At 41.8% G+C, this 25,947-nt stretch overlaps 3 protein-coding genes across 3 annotated transcripts; 2 read left to right on the forward strand and 1 right to left on the reverse strand.

Moving 5' to 3' along the window:
- Positions 1–1,040: 1,040 nt before the first annotated feature.
- Positions 1,041–2,564, forward strand: LOC130855731 (splicing factor 3B subunit 4-like). Its single transcript, XM_057739721.1, is given in 2 exon segments — positions 1,041–1,839; positions 1,842–2,564. Coding segments are annotated over 2 exon segments (1,272 nt in total). The 5' UTR covers positions 1,041–1,058; the 3' UTR covers positions 2,333–2,564.
- A 3,589-nt stretch (positions 2,565–6,153) lies between these two features.
- LOC130832364 (protein pitchfork-like) lies at positions 6,154–12,782 on the forward strand. The gene is made up of 6 exons (XM_057700728.1): positions 6,154–6,259; positions 6,464–6,606; positions 7,249–7,347; positions 8,085–8,215; positions 9,986–10,103; positions 11,139–12,782. The coding sequence occupies exons 1-6, from the start codon at positions 6,154–6,156 to the stop codon at positions 11,205–11,207; spliced, it is 666 nt and encodes a 221-aa protein (XP_057556711.1). The 3' UTR covers positions 11,208–12,782.
- A 270-nt stretch (positions 12,783–13,052) lies between these two features.
- LOC130855955 (methylosome protein 50-like) lies at positions 13,053–24,960 on the reverse strand. Its single transcript, XM_057740112.1, has 5 exons — positions 24,916–24,960; positions 24,353–24,424; positions 23,691–23,799; positions 23,069–23,137; positions 13,053–13,549 (listed from the first exon to the last, which is right to left on the reverse strand). Exons 1-5 carry the CDS (start codon positions 24,935–24,937, stop codon positions 13,507–13,509), a joined length of 315 nt encoding a protein of 104 aa, XP_057596095.1. The 5' UTR covers positions 24,938–24,960; the 3' UTR covers positions 13,053–13,506.
- Positions 24,961–25,947: the final 987 nt, after the last annotated feature.

Raw genomic sequence — 25,947 nt, forward strand, 5'->3', positions numbered from 1 at the left:
TTCGCCCCCCACCCCAGCCCCGTGTCCTCAAGTCCATTCTCTACTTCTCTTTCTCCACTCTTGCCCTGTCACTGGGTTCATCAGTACCATTTCTTCAGATTCCATATATATACGTTAGCATACGGTATTTGTTTTTCTCTTTCTGGCTTACTTCACTCTGTATGACAGACTCCAGGTCTATCCACCTTATTACATATAGTTCAATTTCATTCCTTTTTATGGCTGAGTAATATTCCATGTATATATGTGCCACATCTTCTTTATCCATTCTTCTGTTGATGGGCATTTAGGTTGCTTCCATGTCCTGGCTATTGTAAATAGTGCTGCAATGAACATTATGGTACATGTTTCTTTTGGGATTATGGTTTTCTCTGGGTATATGCCCAGCAGTGGGATTACTGGATCATATGGTAGTTCCATTTTTAGTTTTTAAAGGAAGCTCCAAACTGTTTTCCATCGTGGCTGTACCAGCTTACATTCCCACCAACAGTGCAGGAGAGTTCCCTTTTCTCCACACCCTCTCCAACATTTATTGTTTCTAGATGTTTTGATGATGGCCATTCTGACCGGTGTGAGGTGCTGGGAAAATTGGACAGCAACATGTAAAAGAATGAAATTAGAACACTTCCTAACACCATACACAAAAATAAACTCAAAATGGATTAAAGACCTAAATGTAAGGCCAGACACTATAAAACTCCTGGAGGAAAACATAGGCAGAACACTCTATGACATACATCAAACCAATACACTTTTAAATGAGACAAAAATCTATTTAAAACATTATACCAAATGTTGAATCTACTTATCCCCATTCAGTTAGACCACTGTAACAGAGCAGGTGGTTTCCTAGAATCATAATTCTTACAATAGCCTCGTACATAGTCAAATGAGGAAAGCAGATAACTATCTCATAAATCTGTAACAGTCTCCATAAACATCAGACATCCTCTTGATGCTATTACTATGGTTAGAAATGTACATGACAGGAACTACTGAATTCTTTAAGACTTCCATCAAAAGTGGCTACATCTGGAGACGGCGGGAGTGCTTTCGCCATGGCGGCCGGGCCGATCTCCGAGCGGAACCAGGATGCCACTGTGTACGTCGGGGGCCTTGATGAGAAGGTTAGCGAACCACTGCTGTGGGAGCTATTTCTCCAGGCAGGGCCCATGGTCAACACCCACATGCCAAAGGATAGAGTCACTGGTCAGCACCAAGGCTATGGCTTTGTGGAATTCTTGAGTGAGGAAGATGCTGACTATGCCATTAAAATCATGAACATGATCAAACTCTATGGGAAACCAATACGGGTGAACAAGGCATCAGCTCACAACAAAAACCTGGATGTGGGGGCCAACATTTTCATTGGGAACCTGGACCCAGAGATCGATGAGAAGTTGCTTTATGATACTTTTAGCGCCTTTGGGGTCATCTTACAAACCCCCAAGATTATGCGGGACCCTGACACAGGCAACTCCAAAGGTTATGCCTTTATTAATTTTGCTTCATTTGATGCTTCGGATGCAGCGATTGAGGCCATGAATGGGCAGTACCTCTGTAACCGCCCAATCACTGTATCCTATGCTTTCAAGAAGGACTCCAAGGGCGAGCGCCATGGCTCAGCAGCTGAACGACTTCTGGCAGCACAGAACCCACTCTCCCAGGCTGACCGCCCTCATCAGCTGTTTGCAGATGCACCCCCTCCACCCTCTGCTCCCAATCCTGTGGTATCATCATTGGGGTCTGGGCTTCCTCCTCCAGGCATGCCTCTTCCTGGCTCCTTCCCACCCCCAGTACCACCTCCTGGAGCCCTTCCACCTGCGATACCCCCAGCCATGCCCCACCACCTATGCCTCCTGGGGCTGGAGGACATGGCCCCCCATCAGCAGGAACCCCAGGGGCCGGACATCCTGGACATGGACACTCACATCCTCACCCATTCCCACCGGGTGGGATGCCCCATCCAGGGATGTCTCAGATGCAGCTGGCCCACCATGGCCCTCATGGCTTAGGACACCCCCATGCTGGGCCCCCTGGCTCTGGGGGGCAGCCACCACCCCGACCACCACCTGGAATGCCTCATCCTGGACCTCCTCCAATGGGCATGCCCCCCCGAGGGCCTCCGTTTGGCTCTCCCATGGGTCACCCAGGTCCTATGCCTCCGCATGGTATGCGTGGACCTCCTCCATTGATGCCTCCTCACGGATACACTGGCCCTCCACGACCTCCACCCTACGGCTACCAGTGGGGGCCCCTCCCTCCACCCAGACCCACTCCCTGGCCTCCAGTTCCCCCTCGAGGCCCACTTCGAGGCCCTCTCCCTCAGTGATTTCTCATTGTCTTTCCTCCTGTTATAGCCTCCCAATATCAGTTCACTTCCTTGGACCAATCAGAATTGCTGTAGCTCCCAGGGGCCAAGGCGCTAATCCCTCTCAGGCCCTTTTTTATAAGTGTAATTTTTTTCACAGGAGGTTTTGTTTTTTTCTCTGTGTTGGTCCTAAGTGTTTTGCAGATGCACAGAGAAAATAAAACTGAACTCCTTCTTTATTCTCTGTGGTGTTTAACTTGGCAGAATAACTTCTTTTTCTCTAAGAAGTGTTGTCAGTATATTGGAAGAAAATGGTAAGGTAGGAGGGAGGGTGTTTATTCCGTGTTGTAAAGGCTTGTTCTGTAATGTACTGTTGCAGTTGCTGGACTGCTGTGTACCACAGCAGTGGTTTCCCTACATCAAGCTTGTACATAAGCTGGAGACCCCGTGTCTAAGGCATAGAGTTATTTTGAGTGTTAAGTGAGAACAGAAGTAAAGTTCCTGGAGATATGATGGCAAAAATATGAAGTAACATACACAAAGCTATTCATTGCAGCACTATTTGTAATAATAGTATGTTGGAAACAACTCACATATCCATCCAGTAAGGGAATGATTGAATAAACTGGTAAATCTGTACAGTAGAGTACTGAGCAGCAGTAAAAAGGAATGAGGGGGGGACTTCCTAGGTGGTGCAGTGGTTAAAAATCCTCCTGCCAATGCAGGGGACGTGGGTTCGATCCCTGCTGCAGGAAGATCCCACATGCCACGGAGCAACTAAGCCTGTGTGCCACAACTGTTGAGCCCATGTGCCACAACTACTGAAGGCCGAGTGCCTAGAACCTGTGTGCCTCAACAAGAGAAGCCACCGCAATGAGAAACCCACGCACTGCAATGAAGAGTAGCCCCCACTTGCCACAGCTAGAGGAAGCCCGTGCGCAGCAATGGGGACCCAACGCAGCCAAAAATTTAAAAAATAAATAATAAATCTTTAAAAAAAAGTAGTAGATGCAGTAATTGAAGTAAGATCTGTCTGAACTCCAGAGCCAATTGCTTAGTCATATTATATTATTTTATATATACTGAATAAACACTTGTTGAGTGAAAAAAAAAAAAGTGGCTACATCTATCTAGCTGTTCTTCTCTTCCAAGTGGTCACCTGCAAGGTTTCTTTGCACACGATCATCATTCAAAAACATCCATCATTTAAAGATTCAGTGATTCTTGACAATCCTTGGAGTTTTCTGAATTTCTGCTTAACTTCTGAATTTCACCATTGTACAATCAGTAATACAGGAGATATACATAACATACAGACAGTCTGTCTTTGACTGTTCTATGTCTGGATTGGCTTTAATGAAAAGTTGATTAATTTTCATCAGTCTGGATACAGGTGGGTCCTGTGTTATATTAGTAACATAAAAATAAAGACTGATGGGGAAAATTTCTCTTTCCCTGAGTACACTGGGGTCTTTATTGAGTTTGTTTTCAGGGTCTAATCTATCTTTTTCTTTTAGCTTCTTACCTCAGAAGCCAAGAATTTGCTTCAAGATCACAAATTTCCTTGCTTTCTTTTGCTGCAATCTTCAGGCTTCTTCTAAAATCTAAAGCCAAGTACAGGTATCTTAAAGTCCACACTTGATCTTAATGTCCACGCTAATCTCTGGACTTCCTTTGGGTTTATTTCTACTTTTTTGTGTGTGAGTGGTTGTTTTATATTCAATGCCAAACATTTTGCATAAAAAATATAAAAATTACTTGAGGCTCAGATGATGTTATACTAATATATGATTTACTTTTGTTTCTGGTATGCAGTATGGGTAAAAATAGATCCTCTTAATGCAACTGGGGACTCAGTTGATAGAAAGGTGAATTTCAGGATTTTTGGAGAGCTGCTCTATTTCTTACTTACTTTTATTCCTGAGATGTATCTCTTTAGAGTCCTAACTAAAATTCCAGGGAGCTTTCCAGTCTCATCTCCCCCATAGTCAGCCTAACTTTTGCTCTCCATCTTTCAGAGACCATCTGCTCAAAGTTCTTCTCAAATCCTCTGCTTCTCAGCCAGCTTTCTAGGTAGCTAACGTTCAAAGGGAAGAGCAGCGCCACCTGTTGGGCTCACCACTTAGGGCTGCCTCTCTCTCTGGGATCTTGGCCCTGGAGGTTCTTTCTTCCTTGGTATATCTCTGATGTCTTGAAATATGTATGTTTTATTGAGTCTGGTTTTTCTCTCTCTTCTCAGCTGGAGGCTTAGTCTGAAGCACACCAATCTGCCAATGAGGAAATATGTTGCCATGATTTCAAAGTACTTTGTGAGACATGTTTCATGTCACTAATGATGTAAACACTAATTTCTAAAAAACACTAACTAACAATATTAATATTCCTTAAAATACTAAGGAAAGTGAAAATTATTGAATTAATACGATATCTCTTTACATTTTGTTTACCATCATTGTTACTGTAATTATATTTCGAGTAGAAAAGAGGCTTGAAGCAAATTGTACAATAATGTTGAGACCATATCTTTATTCCAGTTAAGCTTTGTTTCTCATAAGACCTTCTCCTATATTACTGGGCTTTCTGCATTTCTTTTGAAAAAACAAAAACCTTCTTCAATGTTGCTATATATGTCAAATCAACTATTTTTGTAGAGGCCAGGAAGATATTTGAATGTTATATAGGACTTGACACAATTCGCTGTGTAACTGGGCAATGAGCTACATGTATCCAGCCTCCCTGGCCCATTGACCAGGAGCATCACTTCAATACTTTTTAACAAGCAAAACACTTCTGCAAGTTTCCAAAATATCCTCTAGGACTCAGTATCACCTCTTTTGGAAACCCTATATTAGAGCTATAAAATCATCCCTGTAGACTGTGCTATCCCTGGGTATGTGTGGATCCCAGGATCATCCTTAGAAGCCAAAGACAGAATGTACCAATCACACTGTGTATTCTGTTGCCTCCCACACCTGACAACTCCTAAAGTTACCCTAAAATCAAGTGAAAGCAAGTTAGTGTTAATATCTAGGACAAAGGTAAAGAAGTCATCATACACCCTGATATTTCCTCTTGGGTTAGGATGGGGGTGCTCCTAAGCTAGCTAGATACTATTTTAGTAATACTAATCTCTTGCATTGTCACCTACAAAGCACTAGGCAATGAACTGCTTCAATCCTGTTATCTGAATCCTCTCAACAACCCTATAAAGAGGAATTATTGTTCCCAATTTAGAGTTGAGGAAACTGGGACTTAAACATTTAAGTAACTGCCCCCAGATTTAAGCTGTTAAGCACTTCTGCGATTCCACTGCACTCTTACTGTTCCACTAAGGATGTCAGACCTTTTAAAGCCTCAAGCCCCACTTAGGGATAGAAGGGGGTAACCTGATGGGAATGGCTTGAGAAAAAGGAAGTATGGGTCTTAGTGGGGTCTAATACAGAACTATCTGGGCTCCATTAGGTCCCCAACTCCCCTCTTCTGGGCATTTCCTAAGAATCAAACCCCCACAGGCCATCACTACAGGGGCTGTGTTTTCCTACATCCCTGAACCTGGTAGCCTGGATTTCAGGGCATCCTGAACATGGGGGTCCCTCCTTCCTCAGCAGTGCATTTCTGGTGGTCCAGCTTCCAAAGCTCTTCAGCTTACAACCTCAGATCCAGCAAACCTTCTACCTTCTGCCCAGCTGCAGAGTTCTCACTCCCCTGGGCTCCTGGCCTTGGAGGTGCAGCTCCAGCCCCAAGGGTGACTCTGCAAGATTCCCCACTTGCTGAATAGGCTAACTCAGAGCCACTCCTCTCTGGTTCTGGTGCTGCCCAGCCCCGCCCCTGTTTCCTAGGCAATGCAGTACACAAACTCTGGCCCTGGTGGCACTCCTGAGATGTGCTTCAATAAAGCCGGTGAGGAGGGCTATAGTAGAGGAGTGAAGAGTAGAGGCAGGAGGAAGAGTAAGGAGACTGGGAAAGAAGAAGGGTGAAGGGAGGGAAAATGCAGTTCACCCCCTTACATAGAGTTGATCTGGTTTTTGTTAAGAGCTGGGCCTGCTCTTAAGAGCTCTGCCCCACCTCTCCATAACCCATCTGCCCCCAAGCTCTCACTTAGCCCAAGGGGTCTTCCCTCATGTGGAGTTTCTCCTCTTTCTTGATCTTCAGAGCAGCTGGTTAACTACTCCTTCGGAACATGTCAACAGAGGAAGGTCTTTCCCCACTCCTATCTCCCAAGCTTGTTGGGGAACAAGTTTCTCCCTCTTAGGGGAGCACCCAACAGAGGCCCTGGATGTTACATAGCAGAAGACGTGAGTATTCACCTTCCCTGAGGTGGGTCTCAGTTCCCAGACTATCTAAGGATACTAAGTTTTCCTGGAAGAAAAACCCTATGGGATTTGTGACCTTCAGAGTCCCAACATGAGAAATTGCCCTGGTCCTCTGCAACCAGCTATCAGGGCCAATATCAGTAATCAAAGAACCATTGCTCCCTTTGTGCCTCCCCACCAAGCTCAGGCCTTGGCCTCATGAGGTCCCCAGTATAGCCCCACCAAAGGATATTCCATTCCTACCTCCAGAGGCCTGTGACTCAATAGCTCCCCTTAGCCCAGACTTGGACTGTGGCTGTGCTGGTAGGTCAGTTTATGAAATCATATAAACAGACTGACAGTTGCATTATAGCAGATTCAGCTCTATGGAGCTCAGAGAAGTAGATTCACTGTAATGCACAGAAATGTCATTCACTCTACCTCTCCAGCCACATTCCTTTGTAGAGTTGCCTGTGTTAATTATGCACTTGCTTGTATGGTCTTGATTCAGAGGAATCAAGAAAGAAAGAGCAACTTAGGCAGAGAAGATTCAGGAGTACTCTAAGTTCGCTCGGTTTTAATAACTATAATGTTCTCTATGTGTGTTTTTTCTTTCTTTCTTTCTTTTCTATATACAACCTGAAGAAGTATGGCTTGGCATACAACCTCTCTAAGATCCTGACTAGTAAAAAAGGATATGCTTTTGGAGCCAGAACAGCTGTGAGATTTACGCCAATCAGCAAGGTTAGAAATGGCTGAATGTGCTTAGATGTTAGCGTGATCCATGTTGCTGCATATATTTGCAATGGGGAGCAAAGGGGGAGGTTACCCAAAGAATATGCCCTGAAACTCAAGAAAAAAGGTAATTTGGGCAAAAGCTACTAAGAAGCCTATCGGAAAAGCTTGGATGTTAGCACTGCGAATGTGTGTGTGAGTGTCCTGGGAGAGTGGAAAACAAGTCTCAGAAGAAATGGTACTAAGGCAGGGCTTCAGGGCTTCCTAATGTTAAAATACTGGAAGCTCTGTTTATATACATCATATTATCTTGTCGGTTAAGAAACAAATTCCAACTTCTTCACCCTTTTGTGTGATTGGATTTCAAGTCTTCAGCATAGGCTCTTAATCTCTTGTTAGACATTTCCTTGACACTTAAGCTCAAGGAAAGGGATACTGGCTCTAAAAGAATCTCTGAGTAGGATGGTAGGAGTAGTAGCTGCAACTAGTAACCTTGGCTCTCTACCCACCATAGGATTATTTCTACGACTTAAGCATCAAGTACTTTTACATAGTGGAATCATACCCTTATCTTGGTTTTCTACATACTGTAGGCCTATTTCTAAACCATAGCTGATACATAAACAAGAAAAGGGGACTTTGTTTTTTCTACTTAGAAGGCTTTACGTATGTGTGTGTGTGTGTGTGTGTGTGTGTGTGTGTGTGTGTATCACTGTCTAACATGTTGGTTTTTTTCTTGGAAACAGGATATGACACCTTACCCAGGCATGTACCAGACAGTCAATCCTCAGGAGCAAACACACAAACAAAATTTTGCTCCATTTAATGCCTTGTTGCCTCGATTTAGGACATACTCAAAGGACACTTGTTATCCTGGGTATGTGCCCCTTTTTCTGATGCATTTCAACAAAGAGCAGTAGGAAAGGAAGTACAAAAATGGGTTGCATCCAAACCACACCCTCTAAATAAGAAATCATCTATCTTTAAAGATTCAACCTCTTGCCTTCCAGGTCTCTAGAATTATAAGATTGTAGAGTATGGTGACTCATTCAATAAATATTTATAAATGGCCAAGCAGATTTATAGGTTTCAGAGATTTTGCATTAAACCCATCACACAAGATACCTGATTTCTTGGAACTTATATTCTAGGGTCCAAACAGATGAGAAGCAAATGAACAAGATAATATCAATGGTAGGACTTCCTAGGTGGCACAGTGGTTAAGAATCTGCCTGCCCATGCAGGGGACATGGGTTCGATCCCTGCTCCAGGAAGATACCACATACCATGGAGTAACAAAGCCCATGAGCCACAACTATTGAGCCTGCGCTCTAGAGCCCATGAGCCACAACTATTGAGCCCATGTGCCACAACTACTGAAGCCCATGCACCTAGAGCCTGTGCTCTGCAACAAGAGAGGACACCACAATGAGGAGCCCGTGCACCACAAGGAAGAGTAGCCCCTGCTCACCACAACTAGAGAAAGCCCGTGTGCAGCAACAAAGACCCAACACAGCCAATAAAATTAATTAATTAATTAATTAATTTAAAAAGATAATATTAATGGTAATAAGGAGAGTGACCATATTATTTGTTAGTCAGACAGTAACACTTCTGAGAAAGAAAGGGTGTCTTACTAACAATTATACCAAGATGGTAGCCATAATCTAGGCCTGTCATGGGTGCATCAGGAAGTCTGGTGACCTGGTGATGTGCTGAATAAAATCAAACAGGATGATAATACACGCACTAGTGGACTAGAATCTACTTTGGCAAGGATTGTCAAGATTGGTCTTTCTAGGGAAATGACACTTTATCTAAAATCACAATAACAAGACTGAGCTGGCCCTGTGAAGTTCTGGGCCCAGAGCATCTCAGACAGGAGGAACAGCAAGTGAGAAGGCTAGACGCTGGGAAGGAATTTGGTGTGAGGAAAAAAAGAAAGAAGATTAGTTTGGCTAGCGTGCAGTGAGCAAGGAGGAAATGAGAACAGAGAAGGAGGGGTGGGACTAGAGTATGTATGTCTAGTAGACCAAGGAAGGCATTCCAAGTGCTTTAGGAAGCCATTCAGAGTCTGTGGAACTGTAGAGCACAGGGTCAAGGTCTTTCTATCACTAGTGAGAAATCCAAGGATCAGAGAGTGTGTGTAACTTTCTCAAGGTTGTAGTAAGGAAGTAGAGATGGTGAATCTTGATTCCCATGTCTACTCTATTTCCACAGCAGAGTCTACACCAAAAGACAAAGTGTTATGAGCAAAGGCAATTATTAAATAATCCCATTATCAAGAAATTTCACCTGCTTTGCTGTCCCTAGATTACTGATACTTTAAATTAGCACTGCACTTTTATACTCAATTTTGTATCACTGTGTTAGCTCTCTTTATCACCCACCATTTCTGGGATCTTTTGGTCCCTCAGGTAAGGATACTGAAGTTCCAGAAATATTTTAAACTGAGCTGATTTTTACTTTGTCAAGACTAGATATCTTGAACACTAAAACGTAATCAGAAATACATTAACAAGCAAAGGAATCCTATGTTAATCAGTTGGCTGCCTTTCCTCAAAGAGTTAGGACGCTAGATCAGGGGTTGAAGTTCATATATGATCACTAACTCATTACACATGATTCTTTAAAATTTTGTTTCTAGCCCTACCACATACAATCCAGAGATAAAGCCACCTAAGAAAGTCACCTGGCCAATGAAATTTGGATCTCCAGATTGGACTCAGGTTCCATGTCTACAGAAAAGAACCCTGAAATCTGAGGTAATAGAACTGGACTTCTATAGAGCCATTTACCTAATACTTCCATGTACACCAGTGATTCTTAACCAGGAGTCTGTGAATAAGCTTCAAGAAGCCCTTGTTCCCCTGAAATCACTTGCACAGTTTTGTGTGTATATGCATATGGGGATCTTTTTGGAGAGTTAGACAATTTCACTTGATTTTTAAAGGTGTGTGTGACTAAACAAGTTACACTTTCTTATTTAGTCCTCAAATAATCTGTGGTAGTCTGAGATAATTATCGTCTATGATTGAGGAGGAAACTGAAGCTCAGATGAATCAAGTGGCTTGCAGAAGTTGCTCAGCTAGATCTTGTGACTAGATCTTGTGACTCCAAAGCCAGTGCTCTTTCCATCATACCACTTGAGTATTAGATCATCAAGGGGCTGTGGATGATTCTGGCAAGAACATGGATTTCAGGGGCAGACTGCCTGGGTTCAAATATGAGTTCGATATTTGCTTGCTTTGTGATCTTGTGCAAGTCCTCTAACTTTTTAAGCCTCAGTTTGCCTTTAAAATGGATATAATAATAGGTCCAACCTGATAAAGTTGTAAAGATTGAGATATTGTAGAAGAGCATTTAGCACAGTACCTGTAACATAATAAATGCTCTCAATCCATGTCAGCTATCATAATTCCAGAGGTGCCTTTTCTCCCCTAGTGGAACTTTGGACTAGTTCTACAAATATTTATTAAATGCCAAATGTACTAACATCATTGTTCTAAGTCCTATGGGTAACATTCAAGAATTAAACACATAATCTTCATTTTCAAGAAGTTTACCAGCTATACTTGATGATCTACCAAGTAGAAAATAATTCCTAGTATGATATATTCCAGGGTAAGATGACAAAGAGTAGCTGTACACAATGATGTTGAGAGACTCACTAAAGCTAGGTTGGGGTCCAGCTAGCCCACAGCAGCTCTAACATAGAGTTCTATTTTGCACAACCAGGAAGACCAGAGGCAGCGGGTTCTCATTCGAATATTCACCTAGAGAGTATTCTGTCATTGCAGCTGTCCACAGACAGAGACTTTAGAAAGCATCGGAACCGTGTGGCCTACCTAAGCCTGTATTACGACTGAGAAGCTGTGACTGCCTTCACGTGCTCCTCCTGCCCACAGACTCTCCAGGACCGAGGACAGAGCCACTCTCGTCCTGCTGCATTGCTCCAGCCCTGCTGTCTGCAGCATGGGGCACAGGGAGGGGCAAGGGGCTCATAACTGCTATTCAGCAGCATAAAGATTATTTCAGAGGGTTCTCTCTCCCTGTGCTGGTTAGTTGTGTATCCATGTAGATGGTCATGGGGGTTCCTACTGAGTGTTCAGTGGGGTGGCTTCACTTTACTGAAATACTGTGGGTCCCTCCCTCTAGCTCTAATTCCCAGGCAGCAGTTTTATGTTTTCTACTACTAGCCCTGATAATAGCAGACTTGCCATGATATGTATGTTGATCTATACATATCGAGGCTTTGGATGGCTTGCTTGGCCTTGTATTTGGGCTTGCTAGATGCAGAGGATATTTAAAGGCAGAGTTAACATTTAGGTTTCAGAGCTCTTCCAAGTGTCTGAGTTCCCTGGCATGGAGTGAGAAGGTTCTGATTTGGTTTCCTTTTCCAAATTTATATAAAGCTCGCAGAATGAAAAAATCCCTCCTTTCCCATAACATCATCCATTTAGTCTGTCAGTCATCATCATATTGAGTTCCTACCATGTGTGAGGCAGAGTGGCAAGCACTGGGGATACAGCAGGACTCAAAAGGAACTAATCGGGACTTCCTAGGTGGCGTAGTGGTAAAGAATCCGCCTGCTAACGCAGGGGACATGGGTTCAAGCCCTGCCCTGGGAAGATTCCACATGCCATGGAGCAACTAAGCCTGTGTGCCAAAAAAAATGAACTCATCTACTGGCTTCTTGGGCCTGGACTGAAGTATGAGAAGGGTGCTACAGGGAGGCTGGTGGATTGTATCTGCCCCCCACTCCCAGTTTTAATGATTCCCTGAAGACTTACAAGTTACTCTAGGTTTGTCAAGGTCAGAACTCATAGCAGCCACATTCAATGTACTTATCTAGACACTGGCCTGGGAGACAGGCCTTTTCCTTCCAACACAAACTGAAGTAACTCAAGTATGGTTCCTTCAGAATGGGCATTGTGTAGTTTACCTTATCTTTTAATGGGAAGGTCCTTTTGTGCCTGCTTAACCTTCTTAGTAATTATCAGACTGATGGCAAGTCTTCATGTGTCTGGGTACCAATGAGTGAAATGCTGCCAGTGCCTCAGAAAGCTATAGCCTGCTGTACCCTTCAGGGCCAGCACATGATAAGTGTTAGCTGGTGAAAGAGGCACTACTGGCAGTATGATGCTGAGAGGCCTAATTCCTTAGAGGCCAAGATCTTCTGAAGAAAAATGGTGAAAGAAAATTCTGCTGGAAATCAAATTAGAATATTAAGGTAATGCTAAAGATACCTCAGTCTAAAAACTTTCACTCCATTAAATCTGATGATTTAAATATTTCTATTATCTTGTCAGGAAGTATTTTTATGATTTAAGTCAAGATTAACATTTCTCACCTCTCTTACACACCTGCCTCCCTTTTTTCAGAGGTTGTAATTTAGCATTCATTATCTTTTCTGACTCAGGGTCTTGGGCCCCTTCTTTGGAGGAGAGTGACAAGGGTGAGAGAACATCTTTCACACTGTCATTTGGTTTATACTCTCAAGGCTTTTACCAAAAAAGGGAATTCCCCTTTCTACAATAGTAATCTGATTTGATAAAAAGTAAAAGTTTTACTATAGCTTCAGTTAATCTTCAAGTTTCCTTGAAATGCTTAATTGTATATTCAAGTACTTAAGAAAGAATACAAATGAATACAAAAAATAAAACATGCAGTATCATATTTATTTTACAAATGGATTTAGTTCAAGAGGTTTACAATTTTTTTTTTAGGTTTTAATGGAGTAAGACCTAATCATAATGCTGTTTCAGTAAGGTAGGGCTTCCAAACTGACAGACAGATAGATATAATATGCAGACTATATGTAGTATTGGAAGATGAAGTTTGACATGCAGTATAAGAGACTCTGCGACAAAGTAGAGTTTTTCCAACATTTAAAATTTAAGGCCAATTACAACATTTGCAGTTCTGGTCAAACACCAGACCCTGGGCACACTGGGAATGGAAGGTCCTGCCTCCCGCACACTGGTAGAACTTGGTGTTGTCTTTGGGATAGTTATGAATGCCATCTGCTTTACTAGTGCAGAAACCTTCATCTCCTTCACTGCCCCCACACCATCACCTCCTCCACCACTTCCTCCATCACTACCACCTTTTCCACCACTGCCACTGTCTCTGCCAATATTGGCACAGAATTGCCACTTCTGGGTGTCACTTGTTGGTTACCAGGTCTTGGTGGCTGGTGGCGTGCATTCTAAAAGAACAGAAAGACCATTTCATAAGCTGTTTTTGAACCTAGAAGCAACAACTATAGACCTCCTCCTATATCAGCTTTGTTTTCCAAGAACTTGAGCCCATGAGAGTTCCAAGCCATGGTTGGGAAGAAGGTTACAAGGGGACAGATGATGAAAGCAAAGAGGATAGGAGAACAAGAGCCAGTGGAGTCCTATCAGGATGTCAGCTATGGGCTTCTGCTCTGTTTCCACTCAGGCAGAAGTGAACCCAACCCTATAGTAATTGGACGAAGGATTTTTTTTTTAACTTTTTTTAAGCTCTATATTGGAATATAATTGCTTTACACCCTTGTACCAGTTTTTGAGGTACACCAAAGTCAATCAACTGTATTTATACACATATCCCCATATTCCCTCCCTTCCGCGACTCCCCACCACACTCCACGACCCGGCCCTCTAAGGCATCATCCATCATCGAGTTGATCTCCCTTTGTTATAGAGCAACTTCCCACTGGCTATCTATTTTACAATTGATAGTATATATATGTCTATGCTACTCTCTCACTTCATCCCAGCTTCCCCTTCACCCGCCGTCCACCCCAACCTCATGTGCTCCAGTCCATTCTCTGCATCTGCATCCTTATACTTGTCTTGTCACTGGGTTCATCAGTACCATTTTTTTTTTTTAGATTCCATATATATGAGTTAGCATACAATATTTGTTTTTCTCTTTCTGGCTTACTTCACTCTGTATGACAGACTCCAGGTCTATCCACCTCATTACGTATAGTTCAATTTCATTCCTTTTTATGGCTGAGTAATATTCCATTGTATATATATGCCATATCTTCTTTACCCATTCATCTGTTGATGGGCATTTATGTTGCTTCCATGTCCTGGCTATTGTAAATAGTGCTGCAATAAACATTACAATACATGTTTCTTATTGGATTATGGTTTTCTCTGGGTATGTGCCCAGTAGTGGGATTACTGGATCATATGGTAGTCCTATTTTTAGTTTTTGAAGGAACCTCCAAACTGTTTTCCATCGTGGCTGTACCAACTTACATTCCTACCAACAGTGCAGGAGAGTTCCCTTTTCTCCACATCCTCTCCAACACTTGTTGTTTCTAGATTTTTTGATGATGGCCATTCTGACTGGTATGAGGTGATACCTCACTGTGGCTTTGACTTGCATTTCTCCAATGATTAGTGATGTTGAGCATCTTTTCATGGGTTTGTTGGTCATCTGCCTGTCTTCTGTGGAGAAATGTCTATTTAGGTCTTCCGTTCATTTGTGGATTGAGTTATTTGCTTTTTTGGTATTAAGCTGCATGAGCTGCTTGTTTATTTTGGAGAGTAATCCTTTGTGTGTTGCTTCGTTGGCAAGTATTTTCTCCCATTCTGAGGGGTGCCTTCTTCTTTTGTTTATGGTTTCTTCCACTGTGCAAAAGCTTGTAAGTTTCATTAGGTCCCATTTGTTTATTCTTGATTTTATTTCCATGATTCTAGCAGGTGGGTCAACAAGGATCATGCTTTGATGTATGTCGTGGAGTGTTTTGCCTATGTTTTCCTCTAGGAGTTTTATAGTGTCGGGCCTTACATTTAGGTCTTTAATCCATTTTGAGTTTATTTTTGTGTATGGTGTTAAGAAGTGTTCTAATTTCATTCTTTTACATGTTGCTGTCCAATTTTCCCATCATCACTTATTGAAGAGGCTGTCTTTTTTCCATTGTATATTCTTGCCTCCTTTGTTAAAGATAAGCTGCCCATATGTGATTGGGTTTACCTCTGAGCTCTCTATTCTGTTCCATTGATCTTTCTTTCTATTTTTGTGCCAGTACCATACTGTCTTGATCACTATGGCCTTGTAGTATAGTTTGAAGTCAGGAAGCCTAATTCCACCAACTCCATGTTTCCTTCTCAAGATTGCTTTGGTATTCAGGGTCTTTTGAATTTCCACGCAAATTGTAAGATTTCTTGTTCTAGTTCTGTGAAAAATGCCATTGGTAATTTGATAGGGATTGCATCGAATCTGTAAATTGCTTTGGGTAGGACAGTCATTTTCACAGTGTTGAGTCTTCCAATCCAAGAGCATGCTATGTCTCTCCATCTGTTTGTATCGTCTTTGATTTCTTTCATCAGTGTCTCATAGTTTTCTGCATACAGATTTTTGCCTCCTTAGGCAGGTTTATTCCTAGGTATTTCATTCTTTTTGTTGCAATGGTCAATGGGAGAGTGTCCTTAATTTCTCTTTTGTTTTTTCATTGTTAGTGTATAGGAATGCAAGAGATTTCTGTGCATTAATTTTGTATGCTGCTACTTTACTAAATTCATCGATTAGTGCTAGCAGTTTTCTGGTAGTCTTTCAGGTTTTCTATGTATAATATCATGTCATCTGCAAAGAGTGACAATTTTACTTCTTCTTTTCCAGTTCAGATACCTTTTATTTCATTTTCTTCTCTGATTGCTGTGGCTAAAACTTCCAAAACTATATTGAATAATAATGGTGAGAGTGGACACCCTTGTCTTGTTCCTGTTCTTACAGGGAATTCTTTCAGTTTTTCACCATTTAGAATGATGTTGGCTTTTGGTTTCTCATATATGGCTTTCATTATGTTGAGGTAATTTCCTACTATGCCCATTTTCTGGTGAGTTTTTATCATAAATGGATGTTGAATTTTGTCAAAAGCTTTTTCTGCATCTATTGAGATGATCATATGGTTTTTATCCTTCAATTTGTTGATATGATGTATCACATTGATTGATTTGCATATATTGAAGAATCCTTGCATCCCAGGGATAAACCCCACTCGATCATGGTGTATGATTTTTTTAATGTGCTGTTGGATTCTGTTAGCTAGTATATTATTGAGGATTTTTGCATCTATATTCATCAGTGATATTTGGCCTGCAATTTTCTTTTTTGGTGACTTCTTTGCCTGGTTTTGGTATCAGGGTGATGGTGCCCTTGCAGAATGAGTTTGGGAGTGTTCCTCCTTCTGCTATATTTTGGAAGAGTTTGAGAAGTATAGATGTTAGCTCTTCTCTAAATGTTTGATAGGATTTGCCTGTGAATCCATCTGGCCCTGGGCTTTTGTTTGTTGGGAGATTTTTAATCACAGTCTCAATTTCCGTACTTGTGATTGGTCTGTTCATATTTTCTATTTCTTCCTGGTTCAGTCTTGGAAGATTGGGCTTTTCTATGAATTTATCCATTGCTTCCAGGTTTCCCAATTTGTTGGCATATAGTTGTTTGTAGTAGTCTCTCATGATTTTTTGTATTTCTGCAGTGTCAGTTGTTACTTCTACTTTTTCATTTCTAATGCTGTTGATTTGCATCTTCTCCCTTTTTTTACTGATGAGTCTGGCTAAGGCTTTATCAATTTTGTTTATCTTCTCAAAGAACCAGCTTTTAGTTTCATTAATCTTTGCTATTGTTACCTTCCTTTGTTTTTCATTTATTTCTGATCTGATCTTTATGATATCTTTCCTTCTGCTCACTTTGGGGTTTCTTTGTTCTTCTTTCTCTAATTGTTTTAGGTGTAAGGTTAGGTTGTTTATTCAACATTTTTCTTGTTTCTTAAGGTAGGACTGTATTGCTATAAACTTCCCTCTTAGAATTGCTTTTGCTGTGTCCCATAGGTTTTGGGTTGTTGTGTTTTCATTGTCATTTGTTTCTAGATATTTTTTTATTTCCTCTTTGATTTCTTTGGTGATTTCTTGGTTGTTTAATAGTGTATTGCTTAGCCTCCATGTGGTTGTATTTTTTACCATTTTTTTTCCTGTAATTGATATCTAGCCTCATGGCGTTGTGGCCAGAGAAAATGGTTGATATGGTTTCAATTTTCTTGAATTTACTGAGGCTTGATTTGTGACCCAAGATGTGATCTATCCTGGAAAATGTTCCGTGTGCACTTGAGAAGAAAGTGTATTCTGTCGTTTTGGGATTGAATGTCCTATAAATATCAATTAAGTTGAGATGGTCTAATGTGTCATTTAAAGCTTGTGTGTCCCTATTTATTTTCTGTTTGGATGACCTCTGTCTATTGATGTAAGTGGTGTGTTCAAGTCTCCTACTCTTATTGTGTTACCGTCGATGTTCCCTTTTATGGCTGTTAGCATTTGCCTTATGTATGGAGGTGCTCCTATGTTGAGTGCATAGATATTTACGATTGTTATATGTTCTTCTTGAATGGATCTCTTGATCATTATGGAGTGTCCTTCCTTGTCTCTTGTAATAGTCTTTACTTTAAAGGCTAATTTGTCTGATATGAGTATTGCTACTCCAGCTTTCTTTGGACTTCCATTTGCATGGAATATCTTATTCCATCCCCTTACTTTCAGTCTGTATATGTCCCTAGGTCTGAAGTGGGTTTCTTGTAGGCAGCATATAGAAGGGTCTTGTTTTTGTATCCATTCAGCCAGTCTGTGTCTTTTGGTTGGAGCATTTAATCCATTGACATTTAAGGTGATTATTGACATGTGTGTTCCAATTACCATTTTCTTAATTGTTTTGGGTTTCTTTTTGTAGGTCTTTTCCTTCTCTTGTGTTTCCTACTTAGAAAAGTTCCTTCAGCACTTGTTGTAAGGCTGGTTTGGTGGTGCTGAATTCTCTTAACTTTTGCTTGTCTGTAAAGCTTTTGATTTCTCCCTCAAATCTGAATGAGATTCTTGCTGGGTAGAGGATTCTTGGCTGTAGGTTTTTCACTTTGAGGACTTTCAGTATATCCTGCCATTCCCTTCTGGCCTGCAGAGTTTCTGTAGAAAAATCAGCTGCTATCTTTATGGGTTTTACCTTATATGTTATTTGATGCTTATCTCTTGCTGCTTTTAAGATTTTTTCTTTGTGTTTAATTTTCATTAGTTTGATTAATATGTGCCTTGGTGTATTTCTCCTTGGGTTTTTTCTGTATGGGACTCTCTGCGCTTCTCGGACTTTGTTACTTATTTCCTTTCCCATGTTGGGGAAGGTTTCCACTATAACCTCTTCAAATAATTTCTCAGACCCTTTCTTTTTTTCTTCTTCTTCTGGGATGCCTATGATTCGAATATTGGTGGGCTTAATGTTGTCACCAAGGTCTCTGAGACTGTCTTCCATTCTTTTTATTCTTTTTTCTCTTTGCTGCTCTGTGGCAGTTATTTTCTCCATTCTATCTTCCAACTCACTTATTCATTTTTTTTGCCTCAGTTATTCTGCTGTTTATACAATCTAGAGTATTTTTAATTCACTTATTTTGTTATCCATTACTGTTTGTTTGCTCTTTAGTGCTTCTGAGTCCTTATTAACTGTTTCTTGTATTTTCTGTATTTTGTTATTGAGATTTTGGATCATCTTTACTATCATTACTCTGAATTCTTTTTCAGGCAATTTTCCTATTTCTTCTTCATGTATTTGGTCTTGTGGATTTTTTTCCTGCTCCTTTGCCTGCATGGTCTTTCTTTGTTTTCTCCTTTTGTCTAATTTATAGGATTTGCTGTCTCCTTTCCCTATGCTGCCTAGTAGTAATTCCTCTTGTTTTTGCCCTCTGTCCCCTGTGGTGGGGTTTGTCCAGTGTCTTGAGTAGGCTTCCTGGTGGGGGGGTCTGGTGTCTGCTTTCTGGTGTGTGGCTGTGCGTCTTTTCTCACTGATGAGCAGAACCATGTCAGGAGGTGTATTTTAGGGTATCTGTGAGGTTAATATGGCTTTAGGTAGTCTGTGTGCTGATGAGTGGGTTTGTGGTCCTGTCTTGTTTGTAGTTTGGTGTGATGTGTCCAGCACTGGCAGTTGCAGACAGTTGGATGAAGCCTAGTCTTAGAATCTGATATGAGGCTCCATGAGAATTCTCTGCAGTTAATCTTCCCTGCACCTGAGGACTTCCTAGTAGTCTAGCATCCTGGATTCAGTGCTCCCTCTCCAGAGCCTCCTACTTGACTTCTGATGGAATAGTCCAAATTTCAGAGGTTGCTTGTTCTGGCAATAAAGGGGTTTCAAGAAGACTGTCCAAACCCCAGACTAATGGAAGAGTGTTGAGTCAAACAAATACTAAGTCAAGGAAACACATACATGTATAAGACACACAAATACTGAATCCAATAGAACATAAGGCACTAGAAAGACCTGACAGAAGAACCCCAGTATGCTATCAGACAATGAAAGAGAAAACCAACAGAAATTCAAAACCAAACCAAAACAAAAACAAAAACCAAAACAAAAAAACATACCACACACACACACACAAACACAAATCCAGGGAGATTTTGAAAGCTAAGATCAAATATAATAATGAGCGAGAGTACCACCAGACAGAGTGAAGATTCTCCGAATGAAATCAGACAATTATACTTAGAACTAAGTTAAAGACAAATCATAATAGTAAAAACCAAAGCAGTGTGTCATCTGGAGAATAAAGCAAGGAAACAGAGCAGACCAATAATATTGCTTATAAGTATATTAAGATAAAATATACTAAAAAAGGATAGAAGACAGGGCAACAGAAGAGCGTAGTGTGACTGGAAATATGAAAAGAGAAAGACAGATATAGAAACGTATAAAAGATAGAGATGAAAAGAAGGTAGGAGAGATACAGTCAGCACTACAAAAAACTTAGCTAGAAATAGAAATACATAAAAAGGCTAAAGAGAAAAATATAATAAAAAATATGTTATAAAACTTGTAGATCCCTTAGGACTAAGATCGTAATTAATAACAATAAATAAATAAAAACTAGAACTGACCCCAGAATGGACCAGATCAATAGAATTAATAGTAATATTTCTGTTTCCTTGGGGTCTCAGCTGTAAGTGTCCTTCTACCTGCCTTGGGCTTTTTGTATTATTCTGTGACCAGCAGAGCTTCCTTTATTGTTCGTCTGTAAGCACCGGTGTGTGGGGAGACAGAGGGTACAATAGTGTCTCCTTCCCCTGGGAGTGAGTGAGCAGTGGCACCCTGCCTGTGTCATGGCGGCTTGGGCAGCTCAGGCTGAGAGAGCAAGAGAGTGACTCCCACTGCGGTTCCTCCCCCCTGCTATGACTCCACCAGTGCACCCTGCCTGGGTCACAGTGGCTCAGTCGGCCATGGTGGTGCCTATTGCAGAGGGATGCTGGCAGCTCAGGTGTAAACAAAGTGTCTCCAGAGCTGGGCCACTCTGCAGGCTTATGGCTCTTGGCTGCAGGCATTCTAGGCCAGCCCTGCCTGGGGGCCTTTGTTATCCCTGAGTGTGTTAGCCAGGCCCAGAGGGGTCCTTCCTTTGTCCATCGCAGGCTCCAAGAGAGAGGCTACACCCGCAGCTCCTCCCCCCGCTTGTGAGTCAGCAGTATCGAGCCACCACTATTGCCACACATCTTTCTGCGGTAGGCACTCACCACTGCGGATTTCTTCCCTCCTGTTCTCTCAGTCCATCTCTCCACTGCCAACAATGTTTCTCACCCTGAACCAGTTTTCCGGTTCCCACGTTCCAGTTCCCAGACCCCCTGTTCAGCTGTGAATCGATGTCTCAGTCTGGACACGCTGAGCCATGGTGCAGACCATCCGTGTGTTTCTCACTCTATCCCATCTGCCACAGCTTAGCCACTTCACCCTCTTTGAACAGTCCTAAATGTCTCCCTTCCAACCCAGGGAAATTCCCCATTGGAGAAGGGGTTTCCCCATCAGATAAGGGACATTTCCCTGAATTCAGCAATCTCCCCTCTGTTTCAGATCCCCCCACCCTAGGGTGTGGGACCTGCCCCTTTCCTTTCTTCTCCTCCTCTTTCTTCTTTTTTTCCCCTGTCCTACCCAGTTATGTTGGGATCTTTGCAGTCCTTTCTGGTGTCCAAGGTCCTTTGCTGGCATTAAGCCGGTTCTCTGTGGGAATTATTGCATCTTTTGGTGTATTCCTGATGCATCTGTGGAGAGGGATGCATTCCACATCCTTCTACTTCACCACCATCTTTCTTCCCCCTATTTTACTACTTTTGTCCTTTAACCTTCATACTAGCTATAGGTGGTTGATCCACTACCTTTATGTTTCCATTTACCAGTGGGATTTGTCTTTCATAATTTTTTTGTATCTAGTTGTAGCCTTTTCTTCTCCATTTAAGAAGGCCATTAACATTCCTTGTAGGGCCAATTTACTGCTGGTAAACCTTTTTTACAGTTGCTTGACTTTGAAACTTTTTTCTCTCCTTCAGTTATGAATGTTAACCTTGCTGGGAAGAGTATTCTTGCTTTTTTTCTTTTTTTCTTTCAACACCTTTAATATATCATGCCACTCCCTTCTAACCTGTAAAGTTCCTGCTCAAAGATCAGCTGATAGTCTTATGGGTGTTCCCTTGTATGTAACTAGTTGATTTTCTCTTGCTTCTTTTAAGATTTTCTGTTTTATCTTTAACTTTTGACATTTTAATTATGTCTTGGTGTGGGTCTCTTCAGGATCATCTTGCTTGGGACTCTTTGTGCTTCCTGGTCTTGAGTAACTGTTTTCTTTACCAGGTTAGGGAATTTTTCAGCCATTATCTTCTGAAATAAATTTTCTGTTCCTTTCTCTCTCTCCTCCTTCTCAGACCCCTATAATATGAATGTTACTACAATGTGGTGTTGTCCCCAAAGTTTGTTAAACTATCATCATTTTTAAAATTAAAAAAATGTTTTAAATAAATTAATAAAAATTTTTTCTTTTTGTTGTTCCAATTATATGATTTTCACTACTCTGTCTTCCAGATTACTGGTCTCTTTCTAACTATCATTTAATCCAATGTTGATTCCAGCTAGTGTAATTTTTTACTTCAGTTATTGATTCTTCCCCTCTGATTTGTTCTTTTTTGTATTTTCTACCTCTTTGTTGAAGTTCTGTGTTCACCTATTCTTCTCCCAAATTCGTGGAGTATCTCTATGATCATTACTTTGAACTCCTTATCAGTTAGATTATTTCTCTACTTTGTATAATTATTTTTTTGAGGTTTAGTCTTGTTCTTTCATTGGAACATATTCCTGTGTCTCCTCATTTTTCCTAATTCTCTGTGTTTGTTTCTATATATTAGGTAGATCAGCTACATCTCTCAGTCTTGAAGGAGTGGCTTTATGTAGAAGGATTCTTATGGGGACAAGAGAGCAATCACTTCTGGTCACCAAAGCCAAGCACTCCAGAAGTTTACCCTGCATGGGCCCTCATGTTGTGGTGGTTCCATGACAGTTGTGCATGTGCTGGTAGGTGGGGTTATCCTCCAAGCTGGTTGACTGTGAAGTTTAGCCACAGCTGCTATAGGTGTACTGGTGGGCAGAGCTGGCTCTGGAAGCTGGCTGCAGGGTGCAGCTGCAATATTGAAAATGCACTTCATTTTCCAGGCTGAACCCTGGAATACCAGACTCAGAAATCCCACCCATCACCACATTCCTCTTCTACTGGGAACAGGGCTGGTTGTGATTCAGCCCCCCAGAACAAGGAGACAGTCAACAGTTAGCTTGCGTCCGTCACCGAGTCCCCTTGAAAGAGATAATACTTTTCAGAAGAGAAAAAGGACCCAGCCACCTGTTGCTCCTCTCCTTGATTCCTGTTCACAGGATTCCACATCACACTTACAGCTCAGAAAAGCCTGACTTCAGCACAGCAAGTGAGCAGTCTTCACTTATTGAGGCCAGGAAGGGAGCACTAGGAGAGAAGGAGAGGATTGGGAAACATAAATTCCATGGATCTCAAGACAAAACCTGACTGGGAAGTCCCCAAACCACACTCTAAAATAATCAGAGAAGGTGGTCTGATACCCACTTTGGGTTAATGTCTGGCTACCACTCAAGCCTATGGTATAAGTTCCAAGGGAAGATAAAGGAAATGGAGAAAAGCCAGGGTTGACAGCCATCCTGGCAACTAACCATCCTATCTGGTCCCTCCCAATAGCTTCAGCAATGATCCAGAAACACAGCCTTTCCAACCACACAGCCCTAGAAGCCCAAATATTAATCATTTTGGGTGTTGAGCAGGAACAAGATCATATTTTAGCCATTTGCAATCAGAGACCATACAACCCAAAAAAAAAAAAAAGCAGGCTACAGTCTTAAGAGATCTTTCCCATTCTAAAACCTCAGCTATAATAGTGCCCGCTTTAAGGAACTACCCAATCAGCTAATGCTATGCCAACACAAGCATCCCCCCTCTCACTGTTCCCATTCATACCCACCAGGCCCTTGACGACAAAGGACAGTACCTGTGTGGGGAAAACACAAGCCCAGTGACACACTGGGAGTGCACAGCTGAGCTGAGGGCACAGCTTGCACTCTTGGTGTCCACAAGGGAGATGGTTCCATTCTCATCACCTGAAGGAAAGAGGGAGTATGTCACAGAGGTTAAGAGCGTGGGTTTTTGGACTCAGCCAGATCTGGATCTGAATGCTAGGTCCTCAATCTTGAACAGGTTAACCACTCTGAGCATCAGTAAAGCAGGAATAATTAGTCATTTGGGGGCTGTGAAAATTAAATTAATGGATGACATCGTTGTTATATTAACCACAAACTGGTCACCATATACACAGCCGCATCACCACGTTAACACAACTATCCCTGCTATACAACAGGATTCCCTATGTAGCAATTCACTTGCTATGCAGCCCACTGACTCCTAACAATGCCCAGAATACAACAGCCACAGCAAACAATCAGGAGTCAAATCTACTAGGACAAAAGTCATCATGTCCTCCAAAGCTAAACTAAAACCACTTTTGGATCATCCCACCTTCCCACCCCCTCCATCAGTATCACCTGGTGCCCAAGTGTGCTGATGAGACTGAGCTGCTAGAGCCTTGAATTATGGAGTCAGCTCTCGCTCATCCTCCCGTTCCCAGAGTCAACAGAGTTCGACATGCTGCCTTACCAAAGACAAAGACTTCACTCTGCTGCGGATGCCAAGCCAGGGAGGCAGGAAGGTAGCCAGAGGCACTGCAGCCTGCCAAGGGGAAAAGAGATGTCTGGAACAAGACCAGGTCTGAAAAGAAGCCTCTCAGGTGAAGAAACTCTAAATCCCAGGAGCACCTATATTCAGTTTCCCAAGCCCTGCTAAGGCAGTCCTGTCCTCATCCTTGACCCTCACAACCTATGTCTACCCATCAGCCTCCTGCCCTTTCCAGAAGTGAGTCTTGGGCAAGTTTCAATATAAAGTATGAAGATAACAACTCTGGTCCCTTTGTTCTCTCATCCAGGAAATATAAATGACCCACCAGGAACGAGCCCTTCCTCTTGGAACCCACTGCACAAAATGGGGTCAGCAGAGCTTTAGTGGGAATAAAACAATTCTGTCACTTGTATCAAAGTGACTGGGCACCTGGCACCCTCACCTTTGATTCTGGCTAAGGAAAGCCTCTTCCAGGTGGATTCCTAGTACCATTTAAAAATAAAACAGCCAAGGGTAAGACTGAAAAGGAAACAGCATGCACTCACCTTGGTATGAATTCAGAACCATTTTCTGAGCAAGATCCCAAATACTGATGCTAAGCAAAAGGAAACAAAAATTTAATTTGGACCTACACTATCTACATAAAAATGTGTTCAAACAAGAAGTTCCTTTAACTGACACATGCTGTGTCTTTGCCTCCTGGGCTTCTAATACAGTGTACTTTTACAGTGAATTGCAAAATCTCTAAGGAAACCTTATAGACGTGTCCTAATTAGTCACTGGGTTCTTATAATAAGTCCAAAACATTAAGTATAATGAGGCTACTATGACACTAAAGACACCCAAATGAGGTCTGGAGACTCAGTGAGAGCAGGGACCCACCAGAAGTCTTTGCCACCGCTGACAGCTTGTGTGCCAGAGCTCAGGACACTGACTGTAGACACGATGTCATCGTGCTAATACTTGCAGAACTTGCTAACAATGAGTGTCTCATTGTCATCCAGCTCCCACAATGCAACAGCACCTGTTGGGGGTGGGGAGGGAAATTGAGAGTGGATTACACCAAGAAAACAATTCTAGGATTCAAGTAGTCCACTGTCACTAACCTAACAAATTAAGTTATTCCTATAAAAGCAAAGTCCACATCATGAGAGGGTTTAACTAACTCTCAAGGCATTTGGCTTTATTCTGGCATTGCTGTTGTCCTACTAACAGCCCAGAAAATTAGGTGGGGAAAGCTTCTAGAAAAAGACAGGGAAAGATGGAATGGCCGGCAAAATCCATTATTCCACTTCCAGTGAGAAAACATTGGAAAATAAGTTCTTAGGAAACAATGATCTGGTGAAATCTTCCCCGTTATTTGGACACTAATAAATATTTGTTGAACAATTTGAATAAATGTCTTACAGCATCATAAAAAGTATGTTGAATAATTCATTGTCTTTTCAGTGACTAGCTAAGTACAGAAACCCTCCAAATAGTTGTCCTGAATAAGTTGTGTTCAAGCTCAACTGCCAGAGAGGCTCAGCATATGTCCCACTTCTACTTTCCATGCAATGCCTGCCAACACCCAAATG

Source organism: Hippopotamus amphibius, chromosome 1, assembly GCF_030028045.1.
Source record: "Hippopotamus amphibius kiboko isolate mHipAmp2 chromosome 1, mHipAmp2.hap2, whole genome shotgun sequence".
Classification (NCBI taxonomy): Eukaryota; Metazoa; Chordata; class Mammalia; order Artiodactyla; family Hippopotamidae; genus Hippopotamus; species Hippopotamus amphibius.